Genomic DNA, 22155 nt, shown 5'->3' on the forward strand with positions numbered 1-22155 from the left:
ATATTTGTGTGGTGTTTGCATATTTTTTTTTCTCCTGTAGAACAGATCATGCTTGCTGAGTGAGTTTAAAGATGGGGACAAATGTGATGAAGCAAGGCATGGTGTCATCTGTGTGTTGCTTTTTTGTGCTTTTTGGGAAGCATGCATATGTCTGAACGTGGAATTGAAGAAAAGGAAATACTGCAGTTGTGACTTGCATGATAATGCTGCTCAGAATGGAAGTACCATCTTAAAACTATGCATTAGCTAAGTATTTCAACGAGGGATTAAGGCTGTGGAGAACAGTATTTGTAACATCTCAAACAAAGCATCTGACTATAAGATCCAATCTATGTAGATAATTGACTAATGAGATTTGGCAGATTATAACCTTCTTTATTTCTGTATTTTAGTGGATATTACAGTCCATTTCACTGCTACTAAGTGATTGGGGCTTGTTATTGCTATAAATTTTTGACCAGTTTTATCCTGTACAAATTGTTCCTTGCCACAAGCATTTAGAATTAGAAAAACTCTGTCCTTTAACTCTTATGTTCCAGTCTTCTTACTGTTTTTGACTTAATATAATGAACCAGGTACATAATACAGTTTAGATCTTTTAATGTCTTTAATACCAAGGAAACTCAAAACCTAATCTTTTTTTATGCCTTTTATCTAATTGATGTTAAATCAACAGGCTGTCAAGGGAGATATTGCCCTCCTTTTATCTGAGGTTTTCCGGTATTTTGCTGTGCCATCTAGCTTTTCGGTTTGAAACATTTTTTTTTTCTTCTTCTTTCTGTAATTCTGTAGAGACCACAGGGCTTTTGAGAATAATCGATGTGAAGCAGGTTCTTCTGTCTGCATATATCGTAGATATTGCAGCATTGTGATCAAACACTTTCTTGTTACTGATAAGCAGCCAGCATGTTTGGGTAGAGTAGATAAAAATAAATGTATTGTTTTCTGTCTTTTCCTTGCAAGAAACGTTACTGTTTGTACCACTTTAGGATCCTCTGCATGCATGCTTTGAAGTGGGTTGCCCTCCCCCACTCCCAGTTTTATAGTTTTGAATTCAAAGCAGTGACATTTGTGCAGTACTGGTATGCCTAGGACACTCATTAATGGAAATGGGTCACTGTCCATTTAGGGAAAGTAGACCAGTGTATAACATTTAATTTTATATTAAAACACCTTGCCTACACATATTCTGCAGATGACTGAGACCTTTGAAGTTTCAGACCAGGACCACTTGGCCTATGTAATTTAACTGTCATCCTTGTGTAATGGGCGAGTTGTATTTCTTCTCTCTGCATATTGCTTTTTTAGTTTACCTTAATTCCATGATTAAATGTCACGACCACTTATTTTTTTTTCCGCAGTTTATCCCAGAATTATTTTCTGTCCTCTCGTGTGACCTCTTCTCCCTTTAGCTTCAGGTTTTATGCTTCCTTATGCTTGTGTATGTTGCCTTTTTTCTAAAAAGACAGTCTCCTTGGCCTTTCCAGAATTCTAAAAATAACATTCTGTAACTGTGTAAAAGTTTACTATGGTGACTTGGACTTGTAGTGGATTGCTATAAGTGATCTTATAACTGCGTGTTGCACAGGGCTATGAGTAGCACATACTCAGCTACATGAAACTTTACTGTTTTAATCCTAAAGTAGGGGAGGTTGGTGCCCTCACCCTAATCCCTATCTCTGCCTAATTTAAGTAGAGGGAGTGGTTAAGGATGTACCTGCCCTCCTTGACAGTAGAATTTATAAAAGTTATATTTACTTCTGACCTGTTTTGATGTAGATAAGTTGTCTGCCTTTAATTATTATATCATCTCTGCTACATTTTAGTTTTATGCATACTGATCTACTATGTTCTCATCTATATATTTTTTTTTTGCTCATTAATTCTTTGGTAGGCTTTTAAATTTGCTTGGTGTAATAGAAAAGTATTATATTTATCTCTATACAGATGTTGTATTTCAGCTTTTCCCGGTTAGGGGTCACCACAGCGGAACTCCGGTCCGCTAATGACTGGCAATAGATTTTCACGAACGCCGAGGTGCCAGCTCGACGTCCAACCTTCAACGAAGGCACGCCCATTTACTCATGTCTTTTGAACGCCACCCAACCGCGGGGAGGACATGCAGAATCCACACAGAAGGCAGTCCCCGCACTCCAGCCGAGAATCGAACGGGAGAACCTCTTGCTGTGAGGCAACAACGCTACCACTGCACCACCACGGTTGGTATTTATCTATATACAGCTATAATGGTTACTTGTTGATGCGATACCCCGACTTCATGTATGAAACTGGATAAATCTGTATATTTATCTATATACAAATATAGATAATTTATCAAGTTTCGTACATGAGGTCGGGGTAGCTCATCAACAAATAACCATTACCTAGAGTCAGTGTTCAGGCTTCTGCTGCAGTTCATTTATAATGTTTACCCACATAACTGACAACAGGCTTGTTAAGACAGTAAATGATATTCTAGTACTGTAATAAATCTGAGCTGGTTGAGTTTTTTTTTTTCTTTTTGATTTGAGGCGATGTGTGTGATTATCTGTAATGGAGTGGTGGCAGGAACCATCGTTTTTCCCTGTATTCTTAAGGGGATATGGAAAGCATGGTTGTGCCTGCTAGCTATGGATAAACGCTATGTAATCAGTTACTTTAGCAAATGTATGACCTATAAAACTCGTAGTAGCCTGAAGAAACCTGGGTATTAGTTTGCTTTACAAATAACAGTTGCGAGATAAGTACTGGAAAAAGTTAGGCATACAGTTTTGTATGCTAAAAAGATAGTCCTTGCAATTTGGTATCAATTTGCATGTATAGAAGATAATTTTATAAAAGTCCTCTCTCCAGCAGCATTGTCATGCATGCATATTTTGCCCATTCATTCTTCCTTTCCTTTGAGAGTGGTGCTGGGGTATAGAGTGTTGGTGCATTTGTCAGCACTGGATCTAGCTTTCAGTGTTGGGCCCAATACTGTAGAGTATTGAATCTCTGTTACCTGAATGTCAGTCCAGTCCGTGACGTTGGTCGCAATGCCAGTTCAGTAACCTTCATTGCTGTGATAGACCCAGGTAAATCCTTGCCTATGCCTTCTGGCATGCAGCCAGCTACTCAGTTGGATAGATGGATCCAGGGCCTTCTACAGCTCCCAGCAATGGATTCTGCAGCAAAACAACTTGGCATCTTTGGAATCTTCTCTGAAAGATTCCAGAAGGATGTTTATAACAGGAAATGCATTGAGCCACCCAGTGTATCCCCTGCAGAGTAGGAGCATGCCCAGTTCCTTTGTGTCCCCCAAGCTAGTGAACTTCAAACATGATTGAAGCATTGCGGAGGATGCCTCAGGAAGAGATGTCTCCTGTATCCCATTTTCCCAATAGAGGATGCTACAGAAGGCCTTTTGCCATAGTCAGCAATGCTTTTAGTTAGCCTTTCCATTGGTAGACATTAAACTGGCCACCACAGTAGATTGGTAAATCTGGGTATTGTACATTCTGTACCCAGGAAGGCAGACTAAATTATCTTGCTTCCCAGGAAGTAGTCTGTCGTCAACGACTCCATACCAGCATAGCTAGTTCCAGTAGTTCCTCTAAAAAGAGAGTTGTGACCCTAGAGACCGTGGCAGTTCTTACCTTTTGAGTTAAAAAGGCTAGATTTGCTTGGGAAATGAATAAACATCCTCCTTTTTTTTTTTCCCAAGGGTGCTTAATTGCTTAGTCCTCGTGGTGAATTTCCAAAGGGTTGCCTCTGATGAAATCGCTGATTGATAGCATGTTTGTTGGGCAACTGTGCTTGAGGACAAATTTCTTTCTTGGCTGTAACCTACCTTATGTGCATCACCCATGTCAGAGCAAGGATTCAAACTGACTGCATGATCCAGCTTTACCATTTGTTTATCTGCAAAAGTTTGCCTAATGGACTTCTGAAGCAGTAGTTACAGTGTGCTTTGAAAAACATGGAAGAGATGCAGAGGAACCTGCACCAGATGCAGTTGAGGCTTGGTGCACAGCAGCAAAGCAAACTGACTGAAAAAACAATCCATCTTTGCAGAATAATTTTCAGAGAGGTCACAGTCACACAGGGAGATGTTTCTGGGCAATCCTGTGCCAGCCCCAGGCTACAGCACAGTCCTAAAGCCTTGTCCAGCTGCTGTCCCCTTTGAAGGCAGTCCTCAGCATTCTTTTTCAAAGACCGCAGCAGCCAGAGTCTGCAGTAATTTGAACTTTGTGTACAGCAACAAAACGCAGAATAATCTTGATTTCCAGATAGGCTGTGCTCCTGGAGGGAAGGGTCTTTGTCCGTTTTCAGGTGGCTAGCAGAAACGTTGATGAAAATGACTCTCTCTAGAGGCAGTCTAAAGGGGTCTACTATCCCTCCATCATCTTCGTGGGAGTTTGTATTTCCAGTGATGGATTGTTCCATCTCAGATAATCACCACTAAGGGTTGCAGGATTCCCTTTTGTTAGTTGCCTTTGCTGGATATCCAACTTCATCAAAAGCAGGCATCAGAAAAGTATGATCTGAAGTAGTTAACTTCATTTGTTCATCAACCTGTGGGTATCGGATCTGAGCCGGCAGCTTCAAACAGCTAAGATCTGAGCTCCAAGCTCCTCCCCCTTACACATAATCCCCTGCCATCCCTCTCTGACCCCAGATCTCGTTTGCCGCGGTTGAATCAGCAGCTTTGAATGAGTTTCAGGCATGGGAGTTAGTCGTACAGTGAGAAAAATATTTCTTTTTCTAACTTTTCTTATAGCTAATATTGCTTGTGTGTGTTGCTCCTTAGTGTTAAAAACCTTTTAGTATAAAATTATTTTGTTAATTTTTAGTGTAGTTTATTCCTCCCCGTGTGTGTGATGGCATGTATGTTGGGCTTTGTGTTTTTAGTTGGACTATGTCCGAGGCCCCAAAAACCTTTTTCTCTAAATGCAACGAGTGTGGCCATAAGCTATCCCCAGCGGATGGCCACACTCTGTGTTATTTGCCTTAGGGTTGACCACCTTTCCTCGGGTTGCACTATTTGTACAGCCTTCAACCCCAGGGCTCTAAAGGACATGAGGTTGAAGTTGATTCTGGTGGGACATTTGCCCCCGGATTCGGCTTCGGCCTCCTCTCCCTCCGTGGCACCTGCTGAGGCTACGGCAGTGCCTCCTTCCATCCCTGCTCCCTGGCCGGGACTCAACCTCCCACCTTAGGCCAGGAGGAGAGGGAATCTAGGCGGGAGAAGAAAAAAGACACCGCAAGCGGCGGGCCGAGTCTTCCTCCTCAGCTCCACCGGCTAAACAAGCAGCCTCTCCCAGGGCTTCCGAGCCTTCTCCTTCCCGGCTCAGTTCACCTCACTTCTCCCCGGAGCCGGAGGAGGAGACCCAGTCGCCTTCGAGGTCATCGAGGCGGCACTCCCGGCCCACCTCGGTTGCCTTTTTTAGGTCCACCTGAAGCTTGTCTGATGCAGATATGGACCACATGATGCATGGGTTCCTCCAGGCCCAGCTGCAGATGGGAGTGCTCCTGCCCCCCCCCCTGGAGCTCGATCCCCTTTTTCGCCCCGATTGTTCCTTCTCTGACTGACTTCCGGGGTTTGGAGCCTTCGGATCCGGGTTGCATAGGAGCCGGGGAGGTTCGGCGCCGATAGTACCTCGTACTTCGGCTTCGACCGCACCCTCGAGTTTGTCGGGTCCCTTCTCGGATATGAGCTCTCGGAGCCGAGAGCTGAGCTTCGGATCCGGAGGTGTCAGTGTGTCTTTGGCTCTATCTCAGTCGGAGCATACTGGCCCTTCGGATCCGATTGCTTCAGCACCGGCCCCGATCCACACATCGGATCCGAGGGGGCTGCTCTCGGATCCAAGAGAGAGCAGTTTGATGTTGTGGAGAGGGTATTGTTGAGGGATTCGAGGCCCCAGGTTCCTACTACGGTTCCACCCTGCACTCTCTCTGATGGGTCTACCTTCCATCACCCGGTCACAGGGACAGCCTGCACCTACGTCCCAGATGGTTCCCTTAAAGGAACAAGATGTGGTTGGTGAGGCCTCTTCGGTCAGCCCCCCTGAGGAGGTCCCTCACAAAAGTAAGTGCAAGAGAAGGCACTTGGACTCACCTGAGTCCTTGACAGAAGACACGGACTTAGAGGAAGGGGAAGGTTCCCCAAGGTCACCCCCCGAGGATGTCTCCTTTGGAGACATTATGGAAATACTTCGAATTAGAGGGGGGGTGGTCAGCCCAAAAACCTTCCTCTGAGTCTGTGTTTCTGGAGGCATTTGACTCAGGCCCCATCTACCTCTTGGGTGTCCCCTCCCGCCGATCCCCTGGTAGATCTCATTGCTACCAGGGCATGGAAGGAACTGGACACTGTTGAGCCCATTCCAAAGAGACAGGATAAACTCCTCAGTCCCCCCACTGATAGGACGGTATGGAGCAAGGGTACTCCAGTAGATGCCATGTTGGTGGCGGCTGGCACCAAGAGGGAACTAGCCCAGGAGAGTTCCTCGGTCCATCCTCCTGACAAGGAGTATCGGACGATGGACCACTTGGGGAAGTGGATGTTCGCTTCAGCTACCTTCGCTGTAAGGTCACTGAGCTATATGGCACACGTCCTACGACTTCAGCGTGATCTCAAGGAATATGCCGGGTTGCCCCCAGAGTCCATGTCGACTGAGGACAAGAAGGTATTCCCAGTTCGAATGGCCAAGTCCATTTCGAACACTTCTATGCGGCTCCTCTCCCATGTTATGGAAGGAGCCGCTAGAGCTAGCGGAGCGGGCATTGTTTTAAGACGACATGCTTGGCTCCGCCTCCGCAATTTTGCGGAACCCTTCAAGGCATCCTTCGCAAATGCCCCATTTGATGGCTCTTTGCTTTTTAGTAAGATCGTCCGCGATAAGCTAGTCCAGAGCAAGAAAGACAGGAAGATGTCTGCCGTCGGAGTCCGCTTCTCGGCTCCCCAGAGGTCCTTCTCCAGGAACCAAAGGGAACAAAAGAAGATGTGGTTCCGGAAGTCTCAACAGTCCCGTTTCACTCCGGATCCCTCGTCCTTCAGAGGCAGAGGAGGACAGGGTGGACGCCGGCCCAGAGGCAGAGGGGGACCGAAGAATTTCAGGTCGAGAGAACCCTTTTCAGATTGGCCCACGCAGCAGCCCTGTGGGGTTACCCGACTGTTCCACTCTGGAGGCAGTTGGGGCGCATTTCTCGAGGCACCTAGCAGTTTGGGAGTCCATTACAACAGATCGCTGGGTGCTTCAAATCATATCCAGAGGTTACAAAATCCCCTTTCTGAATCCCCCTCCCAGACCCCGGAGCCTCCCCGATGTCCCACCCAATCAAAGGGAGGCAGCAGCCACAGAAATAAAGCAGCTGTTAGAAAAAAGAGCGATCCAGCGCGATAATCCAGATCGGGCTTCTACTCCAGGTTCTTTCTGGTGCCAAAAAAGACTGGGGACTTGAGGCCAATCCTCGACCTGTCCTTTCTAAACCTGTCAGTGGCCAAAGAAAAGTTCCGGATGGTCACCATTCAATCCATTCTCTCACTCTTACAGGAGAATGACTGGATGTGCTCGATAGATTTCAAGGATGCGTACTACCACATTTTGATGGACAGACAATCCAGAAGGTTTCTCCGCTTCCGGCTAGGAGCCAGTCACTGCCAGTTCAGGGCCCTTCCCTTTGGTCTCACCACAGCCCCCAGGGTGTTCACCAAAGTGTTGGCAGTAGTAGTGGCCCACCTGGGACTCCAGGGAATACAGGTCTTCCCGTACCTGGATGACTGGCTCCTGACCGCCCCCAACAGGCATCTACTATGTTCAGCCAGAAATTACTTCATCCACTTGGCTTCCCGGCTGGGAATCGCAATCAACCTCAACAAATCTTCCCTTCATCCAACCCAGATCTTAGACTTCATAATAGCCAGGTTAAACACAAACATATTGAGAGTCTTCTTAACTCCGAACCGGATTCGTACACTGAAGCTCCACGTACTGCCCTTCTACAATCCTCGGCTCCTCCAGCGGAATTGGTTCTGAGGGCTCTAGGTTCCATGGTGGCCACAATCAATCTGCTACCCTTAGCGCGCTTGAACATGAGAATACTTCAATGGACCTTGCAGGTTCAATGGTCCATCCTGCTACACCCACTGAGTTCACCCATCCCCCTCAGCAGGGTTTGCAGGAAATCCCTGCTACAGTCACCGGGCCTCCAGATAGGGCGCACCTTTTCTATGTCCCCACCTCTAACCATGGTGACCACAGATGCTTCTCGCCTAGGGTGGGGGGGCACTGTATGGGCAGAACCGTCCAGGGCACGTGGACCCATTCAGAGACCTTATTGCATATCAATGTCCTAGAGATGAGGGCGGTGCTTTTGACGTTGCAAGCACTCCAGGCCATTCTTCCCTTAGGGACAGTTGCAATTCAGTCAGACATGTCAGTGGTCTGGTATATCAACAAACAGGGGGAACCAGATCCTACCCACTTTGTCGAGAGGCCATGAGAGTTTGGGAATAGGCGATCTCCACCAACCGCTTTCTCATAGCGACGCACATTCCGGGTCGGTCGAACATTTTGGCAGACAGGCTGAGTTGAACTATCCTCTCACCATACGAGTGGTCTCTGAACCCCAGCATAGCGAAGCAAAGCTTCCTCAAGTGGGGTCAACCTTGCTGCGGTCTGTTCGCGTCTCCTTCGAACGCAAAGTGTGGCAACTACTTCGCTCTAATTCCCCCACCAGGGGAATCTCCCAGAGACGCTTTGGTGCATGTTTGGCCATCCGGTCTACTTTATGCTTATCCTCCTCTTCCCCTAATGCTAAAATTCTTGCAGAAAGCCTGTCTGTTGGGGAGCAGAGTGATCCTCATAGCCCCATTCTGGCCTCGTCAAACGTGGTTCCCTTTCCTATGGTCTCATCTAGGAAATCCTCCATGGATTCTAGATCCCACCCCGGATCTGATCTCTCACCCACTAGGATTACCAACCCCGAATCTGGACAACCTCAAGCTCACAGCTTGGCTGATCCAGTTCCAGTAATACTTAGGACTCCCCGTATCTCGTCCCCTGTTAAGGCTATTTTAGTAGCCGCCCATAAACCTTCTACGAGAAAGGTTTATAACAGCAAATGGAAACGCTTTACTATCTGGGCAGAGCATAGAAAGTTGGATCCCATTACAGCTCCCATACCAGCAGTGTTAGAATTTTTGTTGACTTTATTCGGCCAAGGTGCTAGCTCCTCCACCGTCAAAGCCCAATTAGCTGCGATTTCCCATTATGTGGGAAGTGATCTCTGTTCATTAGCATCTTCCAAATTATGTAAGACTTTCTTAAAAGGTACCTTCCTCTTAAGGCCTCCGGTTAAAGACGCAGTCCCCCTCCATGGGATTTAACCCTTGTTCTTCAGTCCTTGACGGCCCCTCCATTTGAACCCGCAGCCTCAGTGGATCTAAAATACTTGTCTTGGAAGGACGCCTTTCTCATTGCTATCACTTGAAGGGTTTCTGAGCTTCAAGCCCTTTGCGCCAAACCTCCGTACTTGGTCTTCCATAAAGATAAGTTTCCCTCCGGACCAGTCCCTCCTTTCTACCCAAAGTTGCTTCTGAGCTCAATATTAATCAATCTATTAATTTACCAGTTTTCTTTCCAAATTATCAAAACAGGGGTGAGTACAAACTACATTCTCTGGACGTACACAGGCAATTGAGATTCTATTTGCACAGGACCGCTGAACATAGGCAATCTGAACAACTCTCTGCATCCTTTGCAAGACCCTCTTTGGGCAAACCAGTATCAAAAGTTACATTGTCCAGATGGATTTCCCAATGTATACTTCTGGCATATAAGAGTTCTAGTTGGCCTGTACCTGAAGGAGTCCATGCTCATTCTACCCGATCGATTTCTACTTGTGCTGCCTTTTGCTCCAGAGCGTCCTTGGACTACATTTGTTCAGCAGCCACTTGGGCTTCATCCCATACTTTCATTAACCATTACAAGTTGGATCTAATTTCCAGAGGGTGAGCATCCTTCGGCTCTGCAGTGCTCCGGAATATCCTTCCATGAGGACCCCCCAAGTTTGGGTAGCTGGGGACTGTGTCCCACAGGTTGATGAACAAATGAACTACTTCAGATAAAGAAGTTATGTACTCACCATAACGTTCCATCTGAGTAGGTAAACTTAATTTGTCAGCAGTTGACACCATATGATCGAACTTTCAAAAGAACGAATATCTAATAAAAATAAAGTACACAAAACACCTACCTGAAGCTTTTAAGCAGGGGGTCAAGTCATCCTGCACCTCCCAACACCCCCCGCTCTTTAAATATACAAACTCTGAGATCGCACTACAGTGCAGAAAAGAGAAATCTTCCCTTATGGAGATCTCCATTACAACGTTCGAACATTCAAAAATCTGATCATATGATGTCGACCATATGAGATTCGGAATTTTTGAATGTTCGAGCATTCAATTTAGACCCGTTTAAAATAGGTCAGGAAACAGAGTGAAAAAAAAAAACAGATTTTTCTTTAGTTCTAGGGTGTAGTTTTACTGTAACACTTCCAGTAGAGAAGAGCTCCACAATTTTTTTTTATCAGTTTGGATAAAGATTAATAACGTTTTCATAGTCTTATCCCTCAGACTTTGAGCAGTTGTCCAGTTTCACTGAAAATTGAGTGAAGTTGGAGTGGGAGAGGTACTGCTTAGAACAGCAGTGTCCAGTAGAATGGCATTTCAGAAGTTATGAATTGCAGCAGATATATTTACTGATCATGAGAGTTGAGATAACGTGCATATTTTTTCAACTTGCCTCATCTCCATTTAAGTGCGTTGCATTCATCCTGGCCCTTTTCAAAGATAACTTGGAGTGGCTTTCACAGGAAATGGAGAAAGTCTCCTTATTGGTCATCTATCAAATGCTGTGCAAACACTGATATCTACTATCTGAGGCAGGACACTGGTTGAATGTGTTATCCGATGGAATGTACATGGTGCATAGCATCCCCTGTACATTGCATTGTACATTATAGAACAGGAGTCTAGGTCCCTGGTGTGCAACTTGTCTTTTCAAAATGGGGTGGGGGTTAAAAACTTGCAGTCTGCATTGTCTGACACAGGCTGAAATTCTTCTAGAATTACTACTTTTGAAAATTAATTACATAAGAGTAATAGGTTTGCCATTAAAATGTTGAAGGCAAAAGACCAAACTACAGTGTCAAAAACATCTAGCCTAAATGTTAGAAACATGATCAACATTCGATATACAAGACTTCTGTTTTTGAAAGTCCATATATCTGTTTACATTTTAGCAGGGGGGCAAGCCCCCCTGTACCCCCTGATCCTCACTGTACCACTATCTCCACTCACAATGTTGAACTCATTTTGTACCACTATCTCCACTCACAATGTTGAACTCATAATAATGAATCGGGCTTTACTTTCTTTTATGCTTTCATATTATTCCAGTTCGGCATTGTGAAACTTAGAAAACATACTTTTGGCCACATGCTGTTTAAGAACAAGCCTTCAAAATTTTGACGGCAAGCTGGAATACTAAAACTGTGATGGTCTTGTCATGGCTGCCCAGTTCACCTACCAGTTTGTCTTGTTAATTTTATCCTATTCACTTTACCTTCAAATCTTAAACTCATATTTGCACTTGGACCTTTTTCACCCTTGCTGTCTTAGTATTTTTACATGGTTTCTGATATGTTTGCTTTTGTTTTGTAATGTGTTGACTTGGAATGCAGTTTAGGGCATCATTACAATTCTGTAGATTATGTTCCTGGTTCTGAAATACCGTTTAACAGAGAAGTTGTTAAACCTGCGAGGTGGAATCCCCTTTAATAGAGAAGTTATTAAACCTGCGGGGGTGAGTTAGTTGGAATAAAGTAGTGACACCTAACTCCTTGGGTGCTGGAGAATTAGGTGGTGGAGAGCACTGTCCACTTGTATGTCACAGGGAAGAATGTAGGAGCATGCTAAACGCACAGCAAGGGTCATGAGGAGGGGAGGGGAGATGTTGCTGAAGCTATAGTGACAGTTGCACTGGTATGTATATGGCCACTGAAGGGGAACTGCCATTCCTTGGTGGGGACGACTTCCTTACAGCACCATTGCCCACCAGCTTAAATACCAAAGCTGAGCATGTTTTAGCTGTACAGCCCTAACAATAACTCTGTGGGTTGCCTTTTTCCTTCCCCTCCCATGCCTGAAGATCCCAATACTTGTTTTACCCCAGCATGTCATCTTGGGGAGTTGGCAACTGCACTTGAGGGCTTTTCCTGGAAGCAGAGGTTGGAGACAATAGGCAAGGAACTTAGTAGCTGGTGCACTTTAGTTCCCCCCTTCTGTCCAGAGACAGGTGGTAAGAGAGTCATGTCCACTGCAATCCACCTACCTCATTTTCATGCTGTATAGGTATTAAAAGCCTGGTCACCAGAATCCTGTTCTCATTTTTGAGACTGATTGTAGTAACAACCTGGTTAATGAAGAGATCCTTTGATCTGTTCTATTCATGAACAGATATTGGATGGATATGCCTTTAACCTGGCCATGGTCACACCAATCAGTAGTAAACTACTTTACTTCTTTTCATAGTCCAGAATTATGCATTTTAATGTAACCTTAACTTTGAGTAAATATTTGAATGGTTTAATGAATACTCTTCCCATTACTTTTTTCAAGCAGTCACTTGACTGAGTTGTCTGTATGGTTAACATCATTGTGCATGCATGAGAATACCTAAAAGTACGTTTTACACATTCATGTGCTATGATTGCAAGGGCAGTAATGAGCAAGTCATCACTTAATTATATAATGCCAGCTACAGACAAATGTGTTTCATGGCAAAGAGCAGTAATAGTTCAAGTATTTAACTTGGATGTTCTGAAATGTAAACTGTTTATGAAACATCTGTTTATCGATTTTTAACAGTATACTTGGTGACAACTAGAGGTGTTAATGACTTATTTCTTCCTGTTTAGGACACCTTGTATGAATTTCCATGTCACTGAAAATTCTTCAGGTAAATTATTTTGTAACTTACAGGAATGGAATCCTTATGCTTTTAGACAGATTGCCTTTTGATTTGCATATTGATGACGTGCAGCTTATAGTGAACAACTGTTTTGATAAGAGACATTTACGTGTTTGAAAGTTAAGGGGATCAAATGTGTGTGTGTGTGTGTGTGTGTGTGTGTGTGTGTGTGTGTATATGTATGTGTATATATATATATATATATATATATATATATATATATATCGAGGAGTAGAAGTATTATAGATTTTTCTTTTTTTCATTAAAAAAATGTTTGCATCTTGCAAAATATTTGGATTATTTCGCAAAAGTTTTTCACTGAGTGTACTAGAATTGCCAGAATCTGAAAGTAAATCAGCTTTGCAATGTTTTTTGCTTAAAAAGGCTTTTCCTTATTTGGACAATAGCTTGTTGGTCTCAAACTTCACACGTTTTAAGTCCAAATAGGAAAGGCTGCCTTGTACTCATAGAAAGCAATTGCCTTTTTTTCTGGACTCTGCACAGTGGTTTACATTCTTGAAACAGATTTCAAGCCAGATTTTGTGTGAAATCTTGCAACTGATATCCCTTCTTTGAAGTGATGCTTATGTAGAGGTTATGTATATTTCTTTAGGTGCAAGTATTGATAGAAAAGGTGTTTGGTAGATTGTTTATTTAGTGCTGTACGTCTAGTGAATCATGTTTGTATTTTATTTGTGGAGGCATAAAGCTGCTTATATATTTAGTTTTAAACAGTATTGCTTAGTTTTGCTACTTTCAAATTATCTGTTTTAAATGCTTTTGCGAAACAAAGACATTGGCAAACTTCAAACACTGGACCCCATGGAGTTTGGGTTCGTGAAGGGCCGGTTTTGTCTCCTGAACCTGACTGACTTCTTTGGTCAGTCTCCAGAGCTGTGGACAAGGGTAAGGTGGTCCACACAGCCTATCTGGACCTCGCCAAGGCCTTTGACACCATCCCCTACTCTGGAACCATAGATAAACTTACTAAACTGGGCATTAATCCCTACGTCACTTGATAGGTTGCCAACTGGCTTACTGACGGAACCCACACTGTAAAAGTAGCCGACTCCAAATCCAGCTCCAGACAAGTAACAAGTGGAGTATCTCAGGGTTCAGTTCTGGCACCGCTCTTGTTTAGCATCTACTTCTCTGAAGTACATGCCAACACTAAGGGACTCTGACTAACAAAGTTCGCAGATGACTGCAAACTGGGAGCCATTATTGAATCCCCAAATCATGTGGATATTCTACAAAAGGGCCTTACAGAAACAGATGCTTGGTGCCAGAGCCATGGGCTCAAGCTCAATGCCAAGAAAAATGTATAGTTATCCCCTTTGGGGAAAAAGACATGTACCCGTGAATTACCACATAGGTGGCAGTACAATAAACACCAAAAGTGTGGTAAGAGACTTAGGGAGACAGGTGGACAGTGGTCTCACGTTTGATAACTATATCGCCACAACAGTCAGGAAATCCTTATATGTGGCACACCTCATCACTAAGCTTTTCATCCAGAAAAAAGGAGGTCATTGTCCCACTACTCATCCCTCATTAGACCCAGTATATAGAATACAACACCCCATTTGGTATGTACCTCTCAAGACATCTGCGACAACTGGAAAGGCTGCAGAAATACCTCACTAAAAGAATCACAGGCCTAAAGCAGATGCCCTATGCTGACGGTCTAAAAAAAACTCCACCTATACTCTAAAATATCATCCACTCAGAGGCGATCTCTGCTTAACACACAAGGCTATGCCAAACCCAGAGCTGTTGGACATGCTACACGTAAAGAAATCCCAATCCCTATCCCTCAGAGATGCGCTCCAGGGATCTTAACCGTGTCATCACAATGAACAAAACCTGCTGGCGAGATAGGATGTTCTTCGTGTTTCACTGTTGCAGTCCTCACATTTGGGTTATCTGGTTGCAGTCCTCACATTTGGGTTATCTGGTTGCAGTAGCCCTCAGTCGGCCTGATTATCAAAGTCTTGTGTCCTGTGTCGGTTGCTGTCTCATATTCCGTGATGTCAGGTAGTCAGAGGTATAAAGCATGCAGCCGATGCCATTACATCAGTCTTTCTTGCCATGCGGGGCCCGAAGCAGAAGCAGTTCGCAAGTGCCGGTCGGCCGATTTTTGTTTCAGAACCGAAGTCTTCAACTAAAGCTAAGTACCCCATTGGGAAAACTTTTTCTTGCTCTAAACCGATGTCAGTAAAAGTCAATAATTGTATTTCTTGTTGAAAGCAAATACCTCAAAGATTTTCATTCGTACTGTATTCCTTGCCTAGGCCCTGACCACGACATACCTCCCTGTCGGTTTTGTGCCTTATTTAAGCAACAAACTATCCATTGTCTGTATATTTATGCTTTTAAATATTTTGGTATTCGGTTCAATTATCCAGATATGTCTTCGGTAAGCCATCCGACTACCGACATTCCGAAAAAACCCAAAGATAAAGACAGAGACAGGCCGCCTAGGTCCAAAGCTGCCGACGATGCTTCTACAAAGCCAGTCGCTAGTTCGCCGGTACTCAGTGAGGCACTTTCGCAGCCCCTGATACCCGCTCCTTCAGATTCACAAGCCTCTACTGAGACCCATTCGGAGTCAGGTATGCTGCGAGATGCTTCAACTGTGGAACCTGTGGATGTCTCTACCTTGGATGGGTCTGAAGCCGCTGTGCAGGCACTGGCTTCTGCGGGTGTATTCAGGCCTACTCACTTGCATATTAAACCGATGCCAACTTTTTCTTCAAGGCCTAAAACTCGAACCATGCCTAGAAAACTGATGCCCAGACCGCATGGTCAGGCCTCTATACCTAAAAAAACAAATAAGAATGGCTGAAGACCTTATTACTTAATCAGGGGAAGCCAACCTTCCCCTTCTAAGAGACCTAGGACTGAATTTGCTTATACTTCTGACCAGGATTCTGAAATTTGTTTCCTCTGATGACCAGGATTTACCCTTATCTACCTATGAGGATTCTGATGCAGATGACTCTTCCCTCTGCCCCCCCTCCCCAGAGGATTTCTCTTTTTTGGTGAAACCTTGCATACTCTTAGGGAGCATTCCTGCTGGGAAAGCCAGGACTATTCAGATTCTAAAAAGAGGCTTAGGGATTTCTTACTCCTGCCTCAACACAGGCCTTTAGCTATCCCTCTTGTGCTAGACATTGTTGATGATGCATTTTCGGAATCTAGCTTGGCCCCTGACTCTCTACCTCCTGCTCCCAGAAAACCTGATAAATATTGCAGGGTTCCTGACTCTCACAAGTTCCTTTTTAAAAATCCTACTGTGGATCCTGAGACCATTTCACAGGGAACCAAGGGCATTAAGGCTGCTACTGCCAAAAATCCTACCCCTTCTGATAGACTCCAGGGCGCTGGATAGATGGAGTAAGAAGGTATACACTTCTGCTACCTTGGCCATTAGGGCCTTAAACTGTCAGTTTCATATGTTAAAGTATCAGCAACATATTATTGGATTGCTTAAACAGAAAATGATGATTCCCGACTGTGCTGAAAATAAGGATTTACAGGATGTAATGCATTCTGCTGAACAGCTTGGAAAACATACTTTGCAATGTGGGTTTGATTCACAAGAGGCATCTTGCAGGGCTGCTGTCACTGGGTGTATACTTAGAAGATATGCTTGGCTTAAGGAGCAATCTTTGCCCGATCATGTTAAAGCTAAATTGCTGGATGCTCCCTTAAATCCGGACCGCCTGTTTGGCAACAGAGCAGAAGTAGTTCTTAAAAAGATGGAGGAAAAAGCTAAATCTATGCAAACTGCTAAAGATTTCCTACAAGTACAGCCTCCAAGATTTAGTAGGCATTGGCTCTCTAAGAATTGGTCCTTTCCTGTCTCTTGCAGGCCTTCTCAGTCCAAACCCAAAACCAGCAGAACACCCAGGCTTGAGTCCCAGGTTACGCACAGCACCAAGCAGTGGGGGGCTTCCCCTTCCAAATCGGGGAGTAGTAAGACTCCCCCCTATGGTAAGCTGTCTCAATGACTTAACTTTACAACTTCCAAGCACTTCTCAGTTGACTGCTCCTTTATGGGGAAAGATTGCTCTGCAGGCCAAAAACTGGGAACTCGTTACCTATGACAAATGGGTTTTAAATATAGTTTCCCAAGGATACAGATTTCACACACGTTACCAACCCCAAATGGGTGGCCAGATCTATCCCCAAATCAGTGGGCAGAGACTCAAAAGCAAGTGCTCTCACTCTCTTAAGCATAAAGGCCTTTTCAGACTGTACCAGAAGAGGAAAAGGGGCAAGGCTTCCACTCAAGACTTTTCGTGGTACCCGGAAAAAGACAGTTCATGGCATCCTACCCTGGACCTTTCTATCTTAAACACCTTTTTGGTGATTCCAAAATTCAAGATGCTAACTCTTCACCAGTTGCTTCCTATGCTAGGCAAAGATGCCTGGTTGGCAGCACTGGATTTAAAGGAAGCCTACCTGCACATCCCAATCGGGGAATCTTGCAGAAGATGCCTACGCTTCAAAGCAGGCTACATGCACTATCAGTTCTCTGCACTGCCCTTTGTGAATACCCTGGGTGCAGTATATAAGCCAAAGTGCCTAGCTCCAGTCATTGCATTTTGCAGGAAAAAAAATATTCAAATATACCCATACCTGGACGATTGTCTAAGTCAGGCAGAAAGCCAGGACATACTCTTGAATCATCTGGCATTTGTACAGAAGGTGCTAACTTGTCTGGGGTACACCATAAATGAAAATAAATTACTTCTTGTACCCTGTCAACAAATTATATTTTCCTGGGAGCAAGCTTGAACACAACTTCCCAGATGGCTTTCCTCACGCCAGAGAAACAAATTCATTTGACAACTTACTTCAAACTGATGGCCACAAAGACCCATCTGCAAGACCAATACTGCAAGCCTTGGGGTTCATGGCCTCCTGCATTCTACTAATTCCATATGCAAGAGTGCATATGAGGAAACTACAATGGGATCTAAAAAGCCTATGGTGTCAACATTCTCAGGATCTAGAAGCAATGATTCCCATCATACCTTGCCTACGGTTAGAATTCCTTTGGTGGGGAGAGGCCTGCCACCAAAACAAGGGACTGCCATTCACTCTACCCCCTACCGCCCAAGCCCTAACAGATGCATCAGACTATGCATGGGGGCGCACCTGGCAAGGGAAGTGCATTCAGGGCAAATGGAACCCAAGTCAAATGCACCTGCATATCAATCAAAAAGAAATGTTAGCTGTATAGAACACTCCGACAGCCTTCAAGGACCACATTCTTCCAAGACAGTTAATGCTAAAGATGGACAACACCACTGTTATGTGGTACATAAACAAGCAGGGGGTACCCATTCTTACCCCCTCTGCAGACTATCCATGGCTCTGTGGAACACAGCCTTGAGCTACCAAGTGCATCTACAGGCTCAATTCCTGCCAGGAAAACTAAGTACACTGGCAGAGGAACTAAGCAGAAATCTCTTGAACGCACACAAGTGGAAAGTGGAACCAAAGACTTCAACATGTTGATAAACAAATGGGGGAGCCCAGATATAGACTTGTTTGCCTCCTCCCAGAACTACCAATTGGACAAATTCTGCACAAGGACTCCCCACAAACAAGCTTGGAAAGTGGATTCTCTGGCCTTCAGCTGGAAAAATCTATCAGTTTATGCCTTTTCCCCCTCTGCCTCTCCTCTCCAAAGTACTACTAAAGATCAAACAGGACAAACCAAGGACGATACTGATTGCACCAGACTGGCCACACCAACACTGGTAACCCCCTCTTGCACAGTGTGTCACTGCTGGCTCCATGGCACCTGCTTCAGACCCCTACCCTGCTGTCACAGCAGGAGAGCTAGATTCTACAGCCTCAGCTTCAAACCCTGAACCTGGCAGCCTGGCTAATTACCTAATCTCTCCGTTACCATCCCTCAGTAAACTAGTGTTGGATGTCATTTTGGAGGCAAGGAGGCCTAGTACTAAAAAAAATCTTATGCTGAAAAATGGAAAGGATTCTGTGCCTGGAACCAAACTCAAGGAATGAATGGGGCACAGCAGCGCCCAACTTACCTCAGATTCTTCGATACTTAACTGAGATGCTTCACAAGGGCCTTTCTTTTCCTCCTCCAAAATTCACGCCTCCGCCATTTCAGTTCATTGCAACACAGAACCCACCCCTCTTCTCATCCACTGCTCAAGCAGTTCCTCAGAGGGGCAAAAAAAATTAAGACCAACCAGGAGAGCCCCAACTCCAGCCTGGGACCTTAACTTTGTATTGGAAAAGCTCACTCTTCCTCCTTTTGAGCCAGCTGCAAGTGCAGAGTTAAAATCCCTTTCTTGGAAAACAGTCTTCCTTTTAGCAATCACTTCAGCAAGAAGGGCATCTGAATTACAGGCCCTTATGGCAGTGGAGCCTTTCATCATCTTTCATGCGGACAGGGTGTCCCTCAGGACCAACCCCTCCATGCCCAAGGTGGTATCCAGTGTGGCTCTTAATCAGTCCATTCATTTGCCAACCTTGTTTTATAATCCACAGAACAAATGGGAACACGTACTGCACTCCTTAGATGTGCACAGACAACTTAGATTCTACTTGGACAGGACTAAACCTCAAAGGAAATCTGAACAACTGCTGGTGGCATTTGCTGCAGGGGCAGAGGGGAACGCTATTTCAAAGCAAACCCATTTTTAAATGGATAGGCCATTGCATTCATTCTGCTATAAGCACCATGGAAAACCTAACCCACGGGGGATTAGACCCCATTCAACCAGGGCTGCATCTACCTCTACAGCTTTCTCAGAGGTGTCCCTACCAGGGACATCCATCCTAGAAGCTGCTACCTGGAGTTCTGTACATACTTTCACCAAGCATTACCATTTGCCAATTTTCTCTAAATCCAGAGCTGGCTTTTCCACTGCAGTCTTGCAGGGCCTTCTAGCTGGTCCTAATGCTATCTAAATTCCTCCTCCCATCCTTAGCTTTGGGAATTCATCCAAATGTGATGACTGCAACAGTGAAACACGAAGAACATAGTACAGTTGTGTACACTTACCATAAATGTAGATGTTTGAGTGTATTCACTGTTGCAGTCCTGGTTACCCTCCCTCCAGCCCCCTGACTTCTTTTGGCTATACCTCTACTTTCCTTTACTATGCTTAAAAGCTTCTTGGTGTATTTGCTTTTTTGTTGGAGGTATACCATTGTTTGTTTAATTGCTTCCCACTAGGGGGGCACCTGACATCTGGGGCAAGAAAAACTGATGTAATGGCATCGGCTGCATGCTTTATACCCCTGACTACCTGACGTCACGGAGGATGAGACAGCAACTGACGCAGGACCCAAGACTCTGATCATCAGGCTGACTGAGGGCTACTGCAAGTAGATAACCCAAATGTGATGACTGCAACAGTGAATACACTCTAACATCTACATTTATGGTAAGTGTACACAACTGTACTTTTCTGACCCAGAGACTCCCCAGACTCTGGAATAGACTGCCCATACATGTCAAGCAGAATGTCTCTTTGGCCCTCTTCAAAAGGAACCTTGATTGGATGGGAGATAGGAAATTCACCTCGGGGATCATGTCAGTTGCTCTGCTAGACAGTGGTCCAGAGAAGTCAATACTGTGGGAAGAAATGGCCAGGGAATTGTTATGGCTAGGCTTGTATAGGCCCTAGGGCTGATAGCCTAGTACCAACCTATGAACCTATATACAGACGTGTGTATGTATATGGGTCTGCCTGACATTGCCGACAGTCCAGAATGCTGACAACCAAATAGCCGACACCATATGATCAACATTCAGAATGCCGACAATGCAGAACTGGCATCTCGCTATAGTGCAGAATGGAAAAATTTCCATTCCTGCACTGTAGTGTGATCTCTGAGCAGTTGAAAGGAAATTTTATTTTCCTTTTTCAAAGTCTACTTATAATGTCAAGATGTCAGTCGTATGGTGTCGGCATTCTGAAATTTCAGCATTGCAAAGTAGATCCATATGTGTGTGTGTGTGTGTGTGTGTGTGTGTGTGTGTGTGTGTGTGTGTGTGTGTGTGTGTGTGTGTAGATAGTAAAATAAGACAGCCCATTCTCTAGGCACATTAATACCCTCCAGGCCTCAAGCATCCTTGGGCATGTGTTATTTACTCAGTAATACACACCTTGATGGGCATTATTGCTTACTTAACTGTCCTGTTGGCCGCTACAAAGAGGACTGGTATTGCCAGTTGCACACCACAAATATGGTCTAGAAGGCATTCTTGAGCCTATAAAGGGGACGTGTGTACAAATGTTATAATATGCTGCCGTAAATGAAATAACTTTGTTTATAAAACTGTCGTCATTAGCCATGCTTAAATATGTGCACAGAATAAAAAAAAATCCATTTAGTATGTATACAGGAATTTTTACAAACTAAATCGAAATCTACTTCTCAAGTATGTACACATTTGCAGTGTTCTCAGCTTAAAATTCATTTCTTATCTGGACATTAGTTTGTTGGATTCATTCTCCAATCCCACCAGCAGAAAAAAAGAATATCTAAATTTAAAATCCAAAGTTTTCTGTCTTTAAGAAAAAGAGAGATAAAACAAGCAACTGCTAGTGGAGTTGCTATCAAACTTATGGATTGCACTAAGGGATGCCAGACGGCCCTATTTGGGCGGGACTGTCCCGAGATCAGCAGCCTGATCCCGAGTTCCGCCCTGCCAGCCTCCGCTTTTTTTTTTTGATTGTCCCGTATACCTGGCATACGGGCCAATCAAAAATTGCTAAACACGGAGCTTCGTGTGTTTCCACATTAAACACGAGAAGCTCACGTGTTTAGCCATTTTTGATTGGCCCATATGCCGGTATACGGGCCAATCAAAAATTGCTAAACATGGAGCTACTTGTGTTGAATGCAGAACTGCAATGCATTAAACACGAGAAGCTCCGTGTTTAGTGCAGAGCTAGTGTTCTTTTTTTTTTTTTGGTCTTCACTTGCCGTGAGAGACCTTTTTTTGTCTGTCCCTACCTGGGGGGCTGGAAATCTGGCAACCCTGATTGCACTCCTGATTCAGCACTCAAGTCATTTGTATGTTAATTATTAACAATCTCTGGAACTATAAACCCAGAGGCATCTCTTCAGCCACTGG

General features: G+C 44.5%; 1 protein-coding gene across 2 annotated transcripts in view; it reads left to right on the forward strand.

The window, feature by feature from the left end:
- The window catches only part of BOLA3 (bolA family member 3), a 448482-nt gene that overhangs the window by 118220 nt on the left and 308107 nt on the right, over window positions 1-22155 (forward strand). For both annotated transcript variants that reach the window (XM_044081813.1, XR_006366077.1), the window contains exon 2: window positions 12961-13001. In XM_044081813.1, coding sequence (XP_043937748.1) covers window positions 12981-13001 — 21 coding nt within the window. In that variant the 5' untranslated portion in view covers window positions 12961-12980. The remainder of the gene's footprint in view (window positions 1-12960; window positions 13002-22155) is intronic.

This window comes from Protopterus annectens, chromosome 8.part1, assembly GCF_019279795.1.
Source record: "Protopterus annectens isolate FY-2018-M chromosome 8.part1, PAN1.0, whole genome shotgun sequence".
NCBI lineage: Eukaryota > Metazoa > Chordata > Ceratodontiformes > Protopteridae > Protopterus > Protopterus annectens.